Raw genomic sequence first — 17982 nt, forward strand, 5'->3', positions numbered from 1 at the left:
AGTAGTTTTTTACTTTGATGCAGAACCTAGAATATAGGCTTTAAATGTTGTTTCTTTTGTATTCACAGAGAAACGCAGTTGCGCCTTATTTATCCCCAGTACTCATATAAGCGATTGATACCATTATAAAACAACATGTTTTCCTTACACACATATATATATATATATATATATATATACTACCTGCTATAAATAATGGAATTACTTTACTATGTTCCATGATGGAAAACCTCAGCACTTTCAACACAATTGCAATAAATAAATTATGCTACTAATTACTTTTACAGAAATACCCCAGAGATCGGTAGTGTTCTTAATGTCTATGGTTCTAAATATCCTTACTATATCGTCAGCACCAATGGGTCGGAATGTAAAACTGACCTTGCACTCGTTTACATTATCTTTGAGCAGCGATTCAGCGAGGGCGGGAGATGATTGAAGAGACTTAGTAGTCGAAATTGGAATGTAGGAAAGGAATTAACAAAAGCAATCGCTATCTCTTCGTTAGATTTGATTATAGTTTTATCCATACATTGTTGGATGTCTTGAATGCGATCTTCGACTCTTCCAGTTTTACTATAAATTATCGTCCAACTCATTTTAGTTTTATTGGTACTATTTTCAAACTTGTTTTTGATATTTAAAGACTTGGCCGCGTAACAAACTATCTTGAATAATTTCGAACATAACGAGTATATTCATCATTATATTGTATGACTTTTCAGCGTAAAGGTCATACGACCGTTGTCTCCTTTTATAAAATCGCGCTGTCGCCCAACTGTAACCAAATAAAACCAATACAGTATATGTCACCTATTTATTGAAATAACTTGAAAAATGTTACAATAATTTTAGGGAACTATTTCCATATCTTAATACTAATCCGTAAACCTAAATTACGAACGTATTCTATGTTTTTTATCGTCAGAGTATAATTAAAACGTCCGTTTCTTATTTAGCTATTAATTAAAGCCACGAAAACTTCAAAACGAGGGGGTCACCGCCGTCCGTAAAGACGGAACGTGATAGCGCGAGACGACATCGGATCGTCGTCGATATGCGGACCGCATCAGTGGTCTTTCGCATATTGAATGCTACAATTACTCGAGTACGTCACGCTGAAAGAAGAAACATTCCGAGCACACCCGCTCGAGCCGGACCAGACCGCGGTAGCGATGAAAACGCAATGCACTTCTTTCGTCGACGTGAAATGTTCAATTGTAGTTCGTCAGTCATCTCGGGCTAAAGGGAAGCGTTCTCTCGGTCGCTAGTAGTAGTTGGGGTACTGGGGCCAAGGGGCGTGGGGCTGGTAGGCGGCCGGCGGCTGCTGGTAGCCCCAGGGCGGCTGGTAGGGCTGCGCGTAGGACTGGTCGTACTGGCCCGCCGCGCCCGCGCCGCCGTAGTAGGCGCCGCTCGTCGCGGTCGCGCTCGTCGCGGCCGCGGCGCCGTCCTTCTTCTTGCCGTCCGCCGCGGCCGACGTCTGCTGCGCGGGAGGCGCCTCGTGCTTGTCCTTGCGGGCTCTCTTGCGCAGGTGTCGGTCGAGGGCCCTGGCGTGCCGATGGGCGGCCCGGGCGTCGACGGCTCCCCCCAGCTCCTCGGCCAGCTCCCGCCGGCGCCACGCGAAGCGGGCGCTCGTCTCGGGGTCGGCGCCCTCTCGCTTCTCGTAGGAGCTCACCAGTTCTGCGGGGAGATTCAGTTTTTCAGCCGGGAAATTTCTATCACCGAAGGAACCTGAAATCCGTCGCTCACCTTCCAGTCGTTCGTAAGGCGTGTCCGGACAGTGCACGGCGAGATCCAGCCTCTGCAGATGCAGCCTGGCGTCGAGGGGATCGCGTTCCACGGCGTCGTCCAACGCCTTCCGGGCGGCCGCCGGGTCCCTCTTGACGTGTGTCAGGAACCGGGCGTACTTCACGGAGAGGGCCGAGGCCACCGACTTGGTCTTGGCGGCGGCGATGTAGCCCTCGTACAGGCGGACGCACTTGTCGAGATCGCCTCGACGCCGCTCCAGGTTGATCCGCCTGCCGAAGGAGGAGCGTCAGCTCGGCGCGAGAGCGAAGGGCGAGAGGGAAGGGCGAAGCCCGTCCGTCGGCCTACCTGTACTGGATTTGCACGAGTTGCGGGCAGGTCTTCTCGATGCGGTCGAGGATCTCGGCGGCGCGGGCGGGGTGGCCGTGCGCCTCCTCGAAGTGCGCCCAGTGCAGATGCAGCTCGGGCTTGTCGTGGTGGTGCACGGTGCAGGCCCTCTCCAGGACCTCGCGCTCCAGCGACACCAGTTCGGGGGCGCCCTCCGACTTCTCTTCCAGGAACTTGATCAACTGACGGAGAGATCGGCTTCAGACGTGTCTATCGAAAGGCGCTTCGGCCGCTCTCACGAAGGTGCACCTACCCTCATCCAAAACTCTTCGTAGAGAGCGCAGGCGATGAGACACCGCTCGTGTAGCACCAGCGCCCTCTCGAAGGAGCCGTGCTGCTTCTCCCACTCCAGATAGGCCTTCCAGTTCTTCAGCTGGCACCGCTCCAGCGGCTTCACGTGGAAGTATGGACGTTTTATCTGAACATTTGTGATAATTAGGTAATAAAGTGGCGCGTTAATCCTTTTCTTCTGACCGTATCGAAGATTAAAAGAAACCCCTCACCCCCTCCTCGAAGGTCCATCGAGCGGCCACTTCTTCTCCGGTGCTCTTGTGCACCTTCCTCCGAGCTGCGATCACGCGCTCCTTGATCGCCTGCGCCTCTTCTTCGGATGCCTGTCGGGCACGAGTCGTACGTCAGTGCGTTCGTCAGGTTCGGTTGACAAATCGAACAAGAAACGAGAAATAAATACGTACGACGTGGTCCACGGGCTCGTCCTCCCCCGGAGGCAGGTCCACGGCCGGCGCCCGGCCGCCCCCCTCGCGCACCTCGGCCCGCAGACGCACCAGCTCCTCGCGGCTCACCACGCCCGCCACGGGCTCCGACATCACGTGCTCCTGAAAGCTGACGGACTAAGGTTAGGCCGGGACCGGGCTCCCGACCGGCGGGGCCCGTTCGGGAAAGGAGTTCCCACTCACTTGTCAAAATGAGAGGTGTATCCGAGCGTCGGGGTCGAGAGCAGGCGATCGTAGATCTCGGTGACGTTGAGGGCCGACCCGTTTTCGGCTTCCCACTTGATGTAGGACTCCCAGAGCCTGTCGGAGCGGAACTCTAAGCCGCAGGCCTCTGGAAGAGTTTCGATTCGATTACGGTCACGACGTCACATTACGGATCGTGCGTTTCGATCGGAGCCGGGCGAACTCACCTACGGCGCGTTCGTACTGCGAGCGGATGTGGGCGTGCTCCTCGGGTCTAGTGCTTTTGATATGATTGAGATAGTGTATCCAGAGGTCCACCGACAGAGGGATGGCTCTGAGCCCCCTTTCCAACACCTGAAAGCGCAGAAGGCGTCAGAACGCGGCGGGGGGGCCGAGCGCCGAGAGCGCGCGAGAAGCAAGGGATTATTCAATAGCATTCAATCGTATTGACAATATAATTTTGTATTGTGAAGACACCTGATCGCACCTGGCCGTCGCTGCCCGTCGCCGTCTCCCTCAGAGGCCGACCGGCGGCGGACCCGATCTAGGACCTGTCGCTCCGCGCTAGTGCCGTCAATTATTAGCTTAACTTAAGTTATTCAATTCATGTTCAAAACTTAAATATTTGACACGGTACAGTATTTCAATCGAGTACACGACTTAAATAAACGTACAAACACCAGTAAATACAATATCAAAGCACCACCAGCACCACGACACACCGGTCACTATATCTACGCCTAGGTAACTCTTCCTGTTTAGATGTACTGTAGCCTTTGGCCTCGTCGCACTGTTGGGAAAAAAAAGCAATTGCACATGTGTTACGACTCAAATTATTACAAAAACTGTTAAGTCATATCAATTCTATTAAGTATTTTTGTCCTTACCAAAACGAACGCGAGACAGGCGCGGGTACTCACCTCGAGGCATTTCTTTTTACTTCCTTTACGCTTTTCGTAATCGGCGTATTTCCTCCAGTACCCGTAGCAATAAGGGTAATGGGACAGAAACGCGTCGTAGGCCTCGCGGGCGGCCTCCACGTCGCTCTGAAACAACACGATTTCGTCATCGCCCGGTCCGTCCGCGCGGCGCCTCCTCGGACCTACGTCGTTCGTCAGCTGGCCCTTGCCTATCCACATGACGTTCGGTTCTCGTAGCTTCACGAAGCACAGAGATTAGCAAGAATGGTCATCATTTTAAACTTTATCGGAACGGCATTAAAAAAAATATATAATTACAAATAGACCGTTACGCCGAGACGCATTTAACGTATCGTTCAAAGTCAATTTTAAATTGATGTTGTAAACCCGAACAAGTACTTTATAACTTACGCACAACCGACGTCTCAGATGTACGATCGACACGTTTTTGATCAAAGACGGCGATCGATGGCCGCCGTCATGACAAGTTTTACGTTTGCAAGTTGCGATTATGTCGCACATATATTTTACACTGGTAGATTTAATTAAAGTATACCACTTTAATTAAATAATAAATATTAATTCATCGTGGACATCAATATTTCTTTATTAAAGATGGAGCCGATCGGCATCGTCACTGCGTTCTTCTCAGTTCAGAATGAAAGTAGCATTACTCAAACTCCACTAAAATTTGCATGGAGTAGTATATAATATATTATATGTATATAAAAATAAAATGTAGATAATACATTTTACTTTGGTGGAAACGCGATAGAGGACTTCCGTATGACAAAATTCGATACGTTCTTCTTCCTAAGTATGTTTTAGACTTATAAGACGACTGAACCCAAAGGTATCGATGTGCAACTCACCTCTTGGTCGACATACTGCAATAGATAAGTCCAACCGGTGAAATCAGTGGGATCATCGTTGACTACTTTCCAATACTTGTCCAGTTCCGGCAGCGCTTTCTTCTTGGGCTTTTCGTCTATTGAAGATCTCTTTTCGGCAGGAATCGGTTTGCTCTCCCCGTTCTAAAAATAAATGATATAACAGTCGACGAGTACGTGCAGCTTTCTAGGCTGATATCTGTAAAATATGTACAAACCTTAGCGACCGCTTGTTTCTTTTCCGATGTTGGAGATTCTGGATCATAATCCGCTCCTTCGTCTGGCTTTCTCTTACGATTTGTTTCTTTTTTTGATGCTGGCAATTCATCTTCAGATACCACCTGAAATAAAAGTGGAACGCTATTACCATTACGGAGAAAGAAAAGATTTGTTGCTACATTAGTGGAAATTTCGAAAAGTGTTCATGAGAGAAGATTATACTGTGTGGTAGAAAGTATCAATTTATTTAGTATCAAAGTAATAATCAAGAATATATAGTCACTTCAGTGTCAGCGGGAAGTTCAGCTGGCTTAGGGCCTGGTAGTTCATCGTCGGACACATTTTCCGCATCTTTAACGCTCGGCTTTTGCACGACTGGTAATTCATCTTCTGAAACCACTTCTGTTTCCTCTGCACCACCAATCTATAATAATGACAATCTAATTAATATATACCCTTGCTCGTTTGCTCTGCAATGTAAATTTTTGAAAACAAGCAAATGAGCACACAGATTTTAATAAGTAATGGGGTCTGTAAAGTTAAGGATTAATGAATTTTGTGCAATTACTTTAGAACTCCCGTCCTCATCTTGTTCAACTGTTTTGACTTGTTTAACTTTTTCCTTTTGTTTTGCTTCATCATCTGGTTGTGCAGACTTTTCTGGTTTTGGTTTATCTTTAGAACTATTCTCACACATTTTACTAGCAGGACCAGTTTCATGAAATTCAGCTTCTTGCTAAAATATGATAAGAAATAACATAAAAATTGCAGAATCGTAATGGAATACTAAGAAAACCTCATAATTTACCAATATTGACTAATGGTATCCATCAATGGGGTGGCACTAGCAAAGGTAATGTTGAAATTACACTAGAATTCCAAACGAGGGTATTGGGTATTAGTAAGGGTCTGTATCCTTAATAACAGAAAGCGACAACAAAGAAATAAGGAAACATGTCACCCAGCTTCTCTAGCTAGTGTGTAGACTCGATACAGGAGCAACCTTTTGAACAACTTTAAGTTGAATGTGAAAAGTGATTAAATGTACTTTAGTAAGTGGACTTAAAATTAAGTAATAACAATGGGAAGGCATAAGACTATAACCGTTTATTAGCTTAAGTAAGACTAGATTACAGAAGAATATGTACAAAAAAGAGAATCAAAAGGCAAAGTAAAAAAGTAAGTCTGAGTAAAAGTAGTCATGCTAAAGGCCTACACTTATAAAGGAAACAATGCAAGAAAAAATTACAAATACCTTAGTTTGCGATCCATCTACATCAGTATCATAAGACTCTGGGATATCATTTGGCGTGACCGGGATGACATCTTCAGAAGTACTACACACAGTTTTTGCATTCTGATTACTACTTTCAGTTTTATTACAACCTTTAGAGTTATCTTCACTGTTGTCAACATCATTTATTTCCATACTCTCATGAACTGGATACTCACCATTAGACATTTCGTTATCATTTTGCTTAGAATCACTTTCACTGTAGTCATTAAGTTTAAAAGCAGCACTCAAACGGGAATCAGCATCCATAGAATCAGTAGGAAAGTTTACTGCCATATCTCCTACATCAAAAGAATCTGTGTTGTAACCTTCAGCGTTGCTTTCTAGATAATCGCCTACGCTACCGGCAGACAATTCAACTGCGTTAAGAAAACCCTGGTTTGATACGGACGACTCGTCAACGGCAGCATCAACGCCGCTAAATTCTCCATCTGTGAGCAAATGTGAGAGCCCGTTCGAGTTCTCATTTATCAAGGGACTTTCATCTGTTTCCATGGGGTTTTCTGATAAACAGTTCTGCAAACAAATGACCATGAATGCCAATACTCAACTTAAACAGCTTTTAAATAGAAATTTCTATAACCTCAAAATAATATGTACACACCTGTAATTCTGAACTTGCGTCGTCTTCCATTTTGCTTTTCTCTTGTTATTTTATAGTTAAGCCAGCACACTTAAACCTTGTTAATTTTTTAACAAAATAACTTATTGACAAACAGACAAATTATCTGTGAAAAAACTCAATTTTAACATATACTAGTACTATATATACATCAGTCATCGATATGTATAAGATGCAGAGATGCTAGTCATTAGTCAAAGAGTATATCATCAATTCTTTACTAGTCTATTCTACAAGAAATGGGATAGTGGTAATGTTACACTGTAATTACAGTAGATTCAATGTATTTTACTGCGTTTATCGTATATTAATATACAATGTTTGCAAAACATTAATTTTAAAATCCGAGTTATGTACGAATTTTATTGCCTGTAACGTAAGCGTAAGATTTGCCAATGAACTTTCAACTTGAAGTACAGTTAAGACTTAAGACTTAAGTTATAAGTAGACAGTTCTGAGTTCACAGTAGTCATTAGTCAGTACAATGTAACTAATTTATCAATTGTCTAAACTAGAACAGTGATGCCAACAGTGATGAAGGGTTAATCCCCCAAATTAATGTCTAGGGGGATTTTAAGGAGTATATTTATTTAGGTGGATTTTTATGTGGTCCTTTTAAAATCTTAAAAATAAAGCGTGTAAAAACGCACGTTTCTGTACAATTTATATCCTCGAATCAACCTAACTAAATATAAAATCCAAGCGAGGCTATAACTAATGCCCCAAGATCGAAATAATAGCTCAACGGTTAGAAAAGTATAAAAATCTCTAAAAATAATGTATGAAAAGAAAACGAAAAGAAGAAAGAAAGAAAGAACTTGTCTTTCTTTAAAGTTAGATAAACTAAATTTAAAGAAAGACAAGTTAAGAAATATAATAATTATACATATTAGCACAATTGGTGAATACATGTAAATGTGTAAAATGCACCCACATACCTAACTACTACAGCTATTTTATACTACTTAAATGTAGGGATGTGAAAAAATATTATTAATCGATTATTTTTATAATTGAAAATCAATCATAGTCGATTTTTAATCTGCCACCTCTCGACATTGTCTGATCCTTTATAAGCTCAAACTATTAGGGATATTTGATATACATCGATGTTTACTATGCGAGACATCGAAAAGATATGATGCTTTGGTGAGGTATTGATTAGGGATGTGAAAAAATAATCGATTATGGAAATAATGGATTAAAATCAATTTTTGTTTGCGATTTTAATGTTATAAAATAATCGATTCTTTTTATAATTGAAACTGAATCATTGTCGATTTTTCATCTGCCACCTCCAGACATTATGTCTGATCTTTTATAACCCGGACCCCGAACTATTAGGGATATTCGATATACATCGATGTTTACAATACATTGAATAGATCCGATGCTTTGAAGATATATTAATATACTCGATGCATTGATGTGTTTTTATAAAACATCGAAAGGATGATAAAACCAGTTAATTTTATAAAAACTTAAATTTGAATTGAACACTATAATTTAAAAGTAAAATGTTACATACAATAAAAAAGACAACAAAAGTATAAAGGCATAAACTCATCTATCAAATTTCACCAAAATCTATCAAAACGAGATTAGGTTAATTTCGATTTTGATTAATCTCAAACTTTACTTTGTGTCAATTTCTATTGTTTATTTTTAATGAATAAGACCATGATAAATAAAATATGTAACGTGTTTATTTTGAAATGAATTCAAAACTTAGGAAACATCGATTATTTTTTAATCGATTTTTCAGGCTAAGAAAACAATCGATTAATAAAAAAAAGGGTCCGTGTACTTATGTACGCGCGTAAGAAGTTATACTTCTTTGGCGTTATTAAAAATAGTTTTTGATTGCATGCAAATAATTAATTACAATTAATCAAAGACTGGAAAAGGAGTCAATATAGTCAATAAAGTTCAGTTTACATTAGAAAAATTAAATAAATAAATATTTATTATTATTCTCTTACATTAAGTGTAACATAAATTCTATTAAGTTAAAAGTATATATGTATTATTATATATTTAGAACATCTTACCAAACACTAAGATGTATGTTGTAGCTTTGGCAGTATTGCACAATATAGCCATTGATTTAAAAGAGGAACCTACCTCACTACCAACAGTGCCCTCATCTCAAAATACACTGCGTGGAGCAGCAGTGAGAGCCAGGAAGGTGGTTGATGAGCACAGTTTTTTCACATTTATTTTCTAATATTAATTAGTATTGATTTAAATATTCAATTTAAATCACTTCTGATTATAGTTCAGACGCACATATAAAATTCGCACTTGTATAATGAAAATAACTAGGTAATAACCTTTTAACTTGAAAAAATAATTAAAACTCCTTTATTTGTTTATAAGGTAAATGTCATTATAGTCATTCAAAATTCTTGGCATAGCTGCTAACTTCACGCATATTCTATTTCTTTTTACTTGTAGATTGTCTTATTCCCATCTCGTTTGCGCCGGCTATAATCACACTGATAATGTTGTGTCTCAGATGCGCGCGCATCGTAAAATTTCACTGTCATCAATTTTTCATAACGCGCCTAAAGAAGTATAACTTCAAAAATCGATTTTTTATGCAGAATGTCACATCCCTACTTAAATGTATCTTTAATTCGTATTTGAAATCTCAAGGTTTGTAGTCGATATGTAGGAATATTTGAAGTTGGTCCTAGGGGGACACTCTGACTTCTGTAGGAGTTGGCAATTGGCATTTGGCAATGGCATCACTATTCATTGATTATAAGTTGCTAGTTGCTACATCCCTGATCCCTAGTGTTACCAATTCTTATCAACTTTTTAGGTAAATCTAGCAACTTGTAGGTAGATCTACCAACTTTTAGGATTTTTATTAAATCTACTACCTTATAAAGAAAATCCACCAACTTTTTGTTTATAAATTTAATTGTTTTATTTTCTTTTATGCCCACAATAAGTTAAAAACAGCGCGCTTTTGCGTTCTTGATAGTTAAAATATATCGATATACATCAGACAATAAGAAACCTCGGCTTATTTATTGCGAGTTTCGACTAATGACTAACTTCAAGAATCAAGACTCTCATGAACTTACTATGTATGTAAATCGCAGCGTTGAATGTTATTAAATAAAGTATTTTAAAATACTTTAAATGGTCTATCTAAACATTAAAAAATAAAATGATTAGTAATGAAAGTGAAAATGAAGAAAATTCTCCTCCACGAAAATTGAGGAAAATTCATTACGATCAAAAATATTTAAAATTCTGGGAAAAAGAAACATAATATGCAGGTTGGATTAAGCATTTCAGTTTCCGGCCCCCATTGTCAAGTAAATTATGTTATATTGATCTCTTCAATCTATAACATGCTTTGATTTTTTATGAATATTGTTATATATATTAAACATTAATATTCATTTTTTTACCTTAAATACTATTAGTGATTACTTTATAGTTGGTAGATCTACCTACTTTTCGAATTGAAGATGGTTGGAAACTACCAAGTTTTGAAATGTATCTACCTACTCGATAAAATTCGAGTTGGTAACACTGCTGATCCCACTATAATAGTCACTACTCACTAGTCACTAGTAGGGATGGCGATTCTTTACGAAAAAGATCGATTTTTAAATCGATTCGAATCGTAGTCTAATGAATCGATTCACGAAAAAATCGAGGCCTACAAAATCGATTCTTAAAAAATCGATCTTTTTTTCAAGTTTGCGTTTACAATGTAAATTTGTATCAATTTTACTAAAAACAAGATTAATATTGCAATTAACGATATCTTATCAATAAAATCAGGGAATTCAAAAATAACAATTATTTTTATTACCGTATCAAACTATAAGATCAACTATAAAAAAAAAATAAGTATTTATATACTGAATGTTTTTATTGATTGCAAAAAAGTAAAAAATAAGAAGCGCTTTACTTATTTACTTACCTACTCTGAATTAGTTATTATTTCGCAACAAAAACTACATGAAAATCTGATGAAAATCAATCATGAAAATACTTATATTACGCTAATAACAGTATTCATTAAACGACAACAACAAATGAATAATGCAATATCAATCGTCACAGATTATAAATACATAAAGTCAAAGACTACAAACGTAACTTTTTTATTAAAGAGAGGCGAGTAAAGGATACTAAACATACAGCCATCTCGCGAGTTTATGAGTAGTTAACTCTTTAACCGGCAGCACTCTTATAATTCAGGCACATTCAACTAAATGCAAATAATTGTATGGTTTATACCAAAACAGAAAAAATCGAATGTCGATTTTCAAGGGTGATATATCGATTCAGTGAATCGACACAGTACTTCATATCGATTTAAAAAATCGATATTTTCTGCTCGAAAAATCGATTCTTCGATTAATCGATCTCAGATCGCCATCCCTAGTCACTAGTCACTACTCAATACTCCCTAGTCCGGCATACACTATTGGCTATAGCCTATAACTATTTAACTAACCACAAATTAAATTTCTTACCTAAAATTTCAATCGTTTTTAAAACTTAAATAGGGATTAGGGACCTTAGACAGAAAAAACGTGGGCTCGCCGTCGTGGACGTTTTAACTTTTAAAAATGTTGGGATTACGTGCTTTACTAAATAAAAGTACCTTCATAGAACAAGCTTCATTCTTCCAACAAACTAGAGTAAGCAAATTTTTTTTAATAATTGTGATGCATCTTAATGTACATATTACCCTTATTCTTATATTTGACAGAATACGTTCATCCTTAAGAGACGATGGCCACCACCACTGCACAAAAAGAATGGAAGAGTACCAAAATTAAAAGCAAGGCATTTTGTTTATGATTTAATTGAAGATACAAATGTTAATAAAAAACCTGACTTAAAAGTAATATTAAATCAATTTGTTGACGGTAAGTAATAATTATGAGGACAATTGTAATAAATAATCAATTGATTAGAATCTTTTACATGGGGATGTAGTTGCATTGTTGTACCAAAATCCTTCCTGCCCAGTCCTTGATCCTTTGCAATTAACTATATAATCTGTTCTGTTGCCACATATAGTGTTATTACATTTTAGCAGTGGGCACTTGTCATAATGAACAAAGTACTACTTGTACCACCACCAAATATGTACCCATTACCTTTATGCTTACATTTAGACCAAATTTACTATAGTTTTATATATATTTATAGAGAATTACTTGACATTTTAGAATTTTTATTTAAATATATAATTTCAGGTGCTGGCAATGTCGGAGATATATTAAGTTTGCGTCCTAATGTTGCATATAAAGAATTTTTACTTCCTGGTCTTGCTGTATATGCAACACCGGACAACTTACAAAAGTACAAAGCTGCTGAAAATAAATCAAGGGAATCATCTGATTTTAGTTCCCCTTATGTCCAAAGAGTAATTTTTTTTATATTCATCTTAACATCTGTTATATAATACTTACGCTTAAACCAAATTTTATATAAAAACTTATTTCAGACAATTAACTGTTTATCGCGAATAGTTTTACAAATAACTATGAATAAGACTACACCATGGAAACTTGAGACTTGGCATATTAAAACATCATTGCGAAAAGCTGGTTATATAGTACCCGAAGGGGCTATTATAATGCCTCCAAAAGAAATCACAGGACCAGATTTAACTTTACAAGAAAAGGAGTTTTTCATTACAGTTAAAGTGAGATTGACTGAATATGACATTAGACATTAATTAGATTTTTACTCTTTATTAAAATCTATCTATACATTATTATATTTCAGATAAATAATAAAGAAGAAGTAAATGTAAGATGCCGCATCCACCATTGGGCTACAGGTTTAGAGAGGCTGCCTTGGGAAGAGTTTCATTGGAAAAAGCCTTTAGAGGCTCTTTTTCCAGAACAAGCTGAAATTTTAGCAAAAATGACTCTACCTGAATGAGGTTATTGAACCATTAGGGTTTTTTATAGGTCATAAATTATTGAAATATTTTGTTTGTTTCTTTTTAGCATGAAAACTTGAAGCTGGTAAACGTTAAGTATTAGGGTTACTGTTTACTTAAGCTTAAAAGAAATGGAACAAAATAAGAAACATCTTAGATAATGCTAATAGTATAATTGTTTGTAATGAAAAGAACAGTTTAGCAGCGTGCATAAGTAAATCTCAAACTCTTCCTATTTATGTGAAATCCCAGAGAAGAAGGTATGCCAAGACATTATTAAATTCTGAAAAAAAAATAAACCGTAAATGAATATATGTTTTACCTGGTACCTGAAGCCTAGTTAGCACTAGGTTCTCAAATGCGAGTAAATTAACTGTACTGAGCCTCGGGGTTTTCGTGGATTTAATTTGTAAAATAGCATGAGAAGTAGAAATTAGCTTGTAGGCGCACAGGAGGCAACCCATAACAGCAGTGAGTTGGCGAATGCTGTGGAGTTTCAGGTTCGAATTCTTTTTCGAAAAATATAAAAGTCCCTCATTCTAGCCCTAAGAACAATTTTTATATGTAAATTCGATTTTCTTGAATTAATTAGAAATTTCTTTAAAAAAACCAATTAATTTACAAGATTTTTAACGTCAAAATTCAATACTTGTATAACTACAAACTCAAAATTTACCAAGGCAAATTATTTAATAGCTACAACATTCAAATAAATTAAGTCCAGAAAAGGTTTTCGTATACTATCTCGGGTTGAACTGTCTGTATATGGGTGTAGTTTAGATATCATTAAATTTCCACCATTTTCATATTGTTTTGAGGTAGGTATGCCATAATAAGTGAAATTTACATTCTGAAGTTGTGAACGAAAATGGGGGCTGGAGGGTTTTTGCATCTACTCGGTGCAAATAACCTTCTATTTGCTTTGCTTTGACTAAATCAAGTTAAAATTGTCATATTTTTTATTCATAATCTCAAATCTACAGTAGGTAATCAGATTGTCAGTAGATACCTAAAAAAATACAGTAAAAGAATCGCAAAAAATGGAACATTTAAAATATAATAAACTTTCGTCGAGGTCGCTCGGCTGGTGGTGTTGCCTATCCGACTCGTAGGTGGATCGGAGCTGTGAAAAGCAAGGGAGAGGCATTGGCCGCTAGCATGGATAGAGCTATTAAGATAAGATAAAGCCTTCGATTGAGTTCTTCATGGCGCACTTCTGTCGAAACTACCGGGTTGGCCGATGGCTGGCAATTTTCTTGTAGGACGTAGCACTACAGTCCTAGTTGACGGAGCGTGCTCCAATCCTAGACCCATCAATGCAGACGTTCCGCAAGGTTGTGTTCTCTCGCCCACCCTGTTCGTTCTGCATATCAATGACCTGTTGAACATCGACAACATGCATTTCTATGCAGACGACAGCACTATCGAAACATTATATTCCGGCCATAACAAAATTGTTTCCAAAATTGAAACGATACTGAAAAGTTTCTGTGAAGCAACCTTGTGAAGTTAAACTCTACAAAGACTAAGGTTTGTTCGTTTTCTGCCAAGAAAAATCCTTTTGTCTCCTCAATTACAAGGCGCTCTCCTTAGTACTTCACACAGCCTCAGTATGCTTGGGGTTGACAAATCGAAAGAGGATCCAATTCCGCAGTCATCTGGAAGAAAAGCCAAACTGGCTTCCAAAAAGCTGGGTTTTTTGGGTAGGGCTAAGCAATATTTCACTGAGGTACAACGTTTGCGGCTCTACAAGGCTCTAGTACGACCTCATGGCATACTGCTCACAACTCTAGGCCGGTGCTCCCAAATACCAGCTCTTCTTCCTTTTGACCAAATTCAGCGAAGGGTTTGTCGAATTGTCAATCTCCAAAGTATTACAGATCGGCTTGATTCTCTCTAAGTGTACTATGGTGAGCGTTCTGAAGAATTGTTTGGGTGGATCCCTCCTGCCTCGTTTCTACACCGTACGAGCCGTATCAATTCAAAATTAAATCAGGATCACCTTGATGACTGGAAATCTTGCACAGTCCGATTTACAAGACACTTTCTTTTGCATATTAGCGAACTGTGGAATCGACTCCCAGTGGGAGTTTTCCCTGAGACCTAAAATTGTTCAAAGTAAGAGTGTACTCCTTCCTCAAAGACTGGCACCGCACCCACTAAAAATGGGTGTCCACAGGCTGCGATAACAGCCCTTTTTGGGCGGTTTTTCTTGTTGTATAAAATATATAAAAGTTTTTAAAACTAAAGTGAGTACTAATTGCCTATAACCCAAATGCTAACTACCAGAACTGGCAATAAGCATCATGCAATGGCCTCAATAATATGTTATGATTTATCACCTGACAAAAGATGTCTTCACTCACCACGGACGACGGACGTGTCACTTCTGGTAACTTTTGTGGGTAATATCACTTCATGAAACTCACTGGAATGCTTTAAACTGGCAGTTTTAGTACATTCACGTTGAATGTTATGAACGCTGTCAATATTTAATGGGCTCCGACGACCTTGATCGTTCACAGTTTCATCATCTTTTTCCAGGGAATGTAGGATCGGGTTATTTTCTATTTGTACTGCGGTTCGACCTTCGTGAGCCTCTCCATTGCTTTGATTTTGAATGACATCCCCTGAAGAACTACGCACGGACGGCTCTTTAGTGTCGTCACAGGCAACGTCCCTGACGGAGTCCATATCTTCGCTGAGTTTACTGCTACTGGTATTGCTCGGCGGGGTAACGGATTGAATGGCATCTTCACGCTTTAATTGTTTTCGGCGTTCGACGATATCGTAACTAGCGGGAGAAGACAGTAAATGCGGGCTATCGTCCATAGATAAATCCATGGAAGTCGTCAAACTCTCATCTCTCCCAGTGAAATTATCTTTGTCGGGCACTATGTGAATGTTTAAAACAGTTTTCGTCTTTTGGGGATCGTTATTTTTCTCCAAAGATGTACAAGAAAACTCTTTAGAATCTATCATAGATTCTGTAGAAGAAGGGGTTTTGTTAACGTTTAGTTTATTTCTTACTAGAAACCCCCTTATATGCGCCTGAATAATTGTCGCTGCACTTGACAAAGTAGAAGAGTCATCGGTGGATAATGATAACGATTTCTCCTCGTTCACAGTTTGAAGTACGGTGTCCATTCTGCTGATTCCCCGACGTTCTTTATTAGTCATATTAATATCATTCTGAAAATAGAGTAGGTATATTTACAATACACGAAAGAGTTCTTATCAGATTTCAATCAGAAAAAACGTTATTAAGAGCAGCCCCTATTGCAGGTTCACAGATACTACTACAGTATTAACTAATTAAACTTAAAGAGGCAAGTAAAATACAACATTTAGGGTCTGTTTCACAATGTATGGATAAAGTAAGAAATAGCTATGTGTTGCATAAATTATTTGGAAGATAAATTGTGCTATCTGTCACTTCATTGGACTCATAGCTTATGATGGACTTTATGTGACAAATAGCGCTATCTGACAGTCGTGAAACGCAACAATAGTGTTTATCCTACCAATAAGTAATAAATAGCTAATTTGGAACTTATGTAGAACTTATCTGTACATTGTGAAACAGACCCTTAAACTAATACATTGGCGGTAAGTAAACCTTAGAAACCTTTTTTCTAAGAAAACAAAATGTAAAAAAACAGACAAGTCAGCGTTAAATAACTAGTTTCTTTTACCTCCAAATCGTTTTCTTCAATAAAAAGATTGATGTCAACGTTTGTGGCATCATCTAAGCTGGTAGTTTTACTTTTAAAAAGGAAAGTTCGAAAAACTTTCTGAATCGTTATAGCTGCCGTTTCCAGATCCATCTGGTGATGAGCTTCTCCGACACTAGACACGGAATCTTGTTCATCACATACCCTCATCTTTTCCGCTTTCTCAGAGAAGTTAACGCTTTCGAATTTTCCATCTCTAGCGAGTCCAGCGTCGTCCGTTCCTTCTTTAGGTATTTTTTGTTCCAAGTCAATATTTTCAATGGTTACTGACGACACGCTATCATCTCGACTCGTCAAGTTATGAAGAATTTTTACGTCTGGTGAACACAATTCTTCATCGAAAAAGTTTGTGTTTTCAATAACCGTGGGGTTTTCAATAACGGTGGGGCTTTCAACTACCTCATCACCTTTGGTAAATTGGATTCCGGAGACATCTGACGTACTTTCATTTTCAAGTTCATTAATTGTATTTTTTTTAGAATTACCATTTTCAAGTTGGCGCTCGCGACATTCGCCAGAGACAATGTTCGGATATGTTATATTATTATCAAATAGTTCTTGAGTTATTTCTTCTCGTAGACGAGACGTTTCTGCGGGAAGATTATGTTGAACTATCTCGCATTTCTCAGCCGACGCATCTTCCGCGTTATTTACATCGTAATGTGCGGGTCGCGTCTCCTTATCTTCTAGAAATGCTTGATAATTTTTTTCATAACATTTGCGCCGTCGTATAGCTCTTTCCCTTATTATATTCTGAGCTTTTAAAATTTTCTGTTGCAAAGACGTGGGTTTTTTTCGCTCTAAAAAGATACAGTAACTTCAAAGGTCATAAAGTAAATTATATTTAAAACATTATAATACGGCGGCACTCACGTGTGTCGTCGCGGATCTGCAGCAGTCTCTTCACGTGGTCCGCACAAAACTCATAAATATCGGACGGGTTATTTCTCAAAACGTCCTCGCTCAGCCCCTCCATTAATTCCAGCAGGCCGGGTGGCATTTTCGGGACGGGAGCCGCGTACACTCGAGATCTGCGGTTATTCATTTTGCACAAACGCAGAGACAAGGAATCATTTAACAACTCCAGTTCCAGTCTCGAAATACGAGCGGGGCCTACGCGCGAGGGCGGTGTTTGCCTTCGGTAGTCTAGGCGACGTGACCCGCTCGCACGACGATGCCCCGATATCGATTTTCCTGATCGTTAGGTCAACACACGACGTCTCGTGAAGGTCGAGAACCGGAGGCCGACGAAGGACCAGATCTTCGGCCCCGAACAGGTCGTAATACGAAACATACGATTGTAAACGAACGTAGGTCC

At 38.9% G+C, this 17982-nt stretch overlaps 3 protein-coding genes across 5 annotated transcripts; 1 reads left to right on the forward strand and 2 right to left on the reverse strand.

Annotated features, from left to right (window-relative positions):
• Positions 1–803: 803 nt before the first annotated feature.
• On the reverse strand, positions 804–7197 carry LOC125049653 (pre-mRNA-processing factor 39). Its single transcript, XM_047649051.1, has 15 exons — positions 6978–7197; positions 6335–6889; positions 5648–5815; positions 5363–5503; positions 5079–5201; positions 4843–5004; positions 3971–4096; positions 3278–3404; positions 3051–3198; positions 2829–2976; positions 2637–2747; positions 2387–2551; positions 2095–2315; positions 1750–2018; positions 804–1680 (listed from the first exon to the last, which is right to left on the reverse strand). Exons 1-15 carry the CDS (start codon positions 7005–7007, stop codon positions 1268–1270), a joined length of 2907 nt encoding a protein of 968 aa, XP_047505007.1. The 5' UTR covers positions 7008–7197; the 3' UTR covers positions 804–1267.
• A 3799-nt stretch (positions 7198–10996) lies between these two features.
• On the forward strand, positions 10997–12978 carry LOC125055393 (39S ribosomal protein L9, mitochondrial). Its single transcript, XM_047657845.1, has 5 exons — positions 10997–11671; positions 11743–11902; positions 12236–12405; positions 12487–12687; positions 12771–12978. Exons 1-5 carry the CDS (start codon positions 11600–11602, stop codon positions 12927–12929), a joined length of 762 nt encoding a protein of 253 aa, XP_047513801.1. The 5' UTR covers positions 10997–11599; the 3' UTR covers positions 12930–12978.
• Positions 12979–13088: 110 nt separating this feature from the next.
• Positions 13089–17926, reverse strand: LOC125055368. Of its 3 annotated transcripts, XM_047657821.1 has the most exons (5): positions 17538–17926; positions 17150–17464; positions 16626–17110; positions 15297–16122; positions 13089–13213 (listed from the first exon to the last, which is right to left on the reverse strand). In XM_047657821.1, exons 1-5 carry the CDS (start codon positions 17707–17709, stop codon positions 13167–13169), a joined length of 1845 nt encoding a protein of 614 aa, XP_047513777.1. In that variant the 5' UTR covers positions 17710–17926; the 3' UTR covers positions 13089–13166. The 3 variants fall into 3 exon arrangements, with proteins under 3 accessions (XP_047513777.1, XP_047513761.1, XP_047513769.1); XM_047657805.1 differs by having other exon boundaries at positions 16626–17464; XM_047657813.1 differs by having other exon boundaries at positions 15273–16122; positions 16626–17464.
• Positions 17927–17982: the final 56 nt, after the last annotated feature.

This window comes from Pieris napi, chromosome 1 (assembly GCF_905475465.1).
Source record: "Pieris napi chromosome 1, ilPieNapi1.2, whole genome shotgun sequence".
NCBI classification, from domain to species: domain Eukaryota; kingdom Metazoa; phylum Arthropoda; class Insecta; order Lepidoptera; family Pieridae; genus Pieris; species Pieris napi.

Coding starts and splice junctions, on each gene's coding strand:
- LOC125049653 (XM_047649051.1), bottom strand. CDS start 7,007: ATGGAAGACGACGCAAGTTCAGAATTACAG. Junction 2,748..2,828: donor ACGAGCCCGTGGACCACGTC/GTACGTATTTAT, acceptor CGTGCCCGACAG/GCATCCGAAGAAGAGGCGCA. Junction 1,681..1,749: donor GCCTTACGAACGACTGGAAG/GTGAGCGACGGA, acceptor ATCTCCCCGCAG/AACTGGTGAGCTCCTACGAG.
- LOC125055393 (XM_047657845.1), top strand. CDS start 11,600: ATGTTGGGATTACGTGCTTTACTAAATAAAAGTACCTTCATAGAACAA. Junction 11,672..11,742: donor CATTCTTCCAACAAACTAGA/GTAAGCAAATTT, acceptor TATATTTGACAG/AATACGTTCATCCTTAAGAG. Junction 11,903..12,235: donor ATTAAATCAATTTGTTGACG/GTAAGTAATAAT, acceptor ATATAATTTCAG/GTGCTGGCAATGTCGGAGAT.
- LOC125055368 (XM_047657805.1), bottom strand. CDS start 17,709: ATGAATAACCGCAGATCTCGAGTGTACGCGGCTCCCGTCCCGAAAATG. Junction 16,123..16,625: donor TTGAAGAAAACGATTTGGAG/GTAAAAGAAACT, acceptor CTCTATTTTCAG/AATGATATTAATATGACTAA. Junction 13,214..15,296: donor TGACACGTCCGTCGTCCGTG/GTGAGTGAAGAC, acceptor TTTTTTTTTCAG/AATTTAATAATGTCTTGGCA.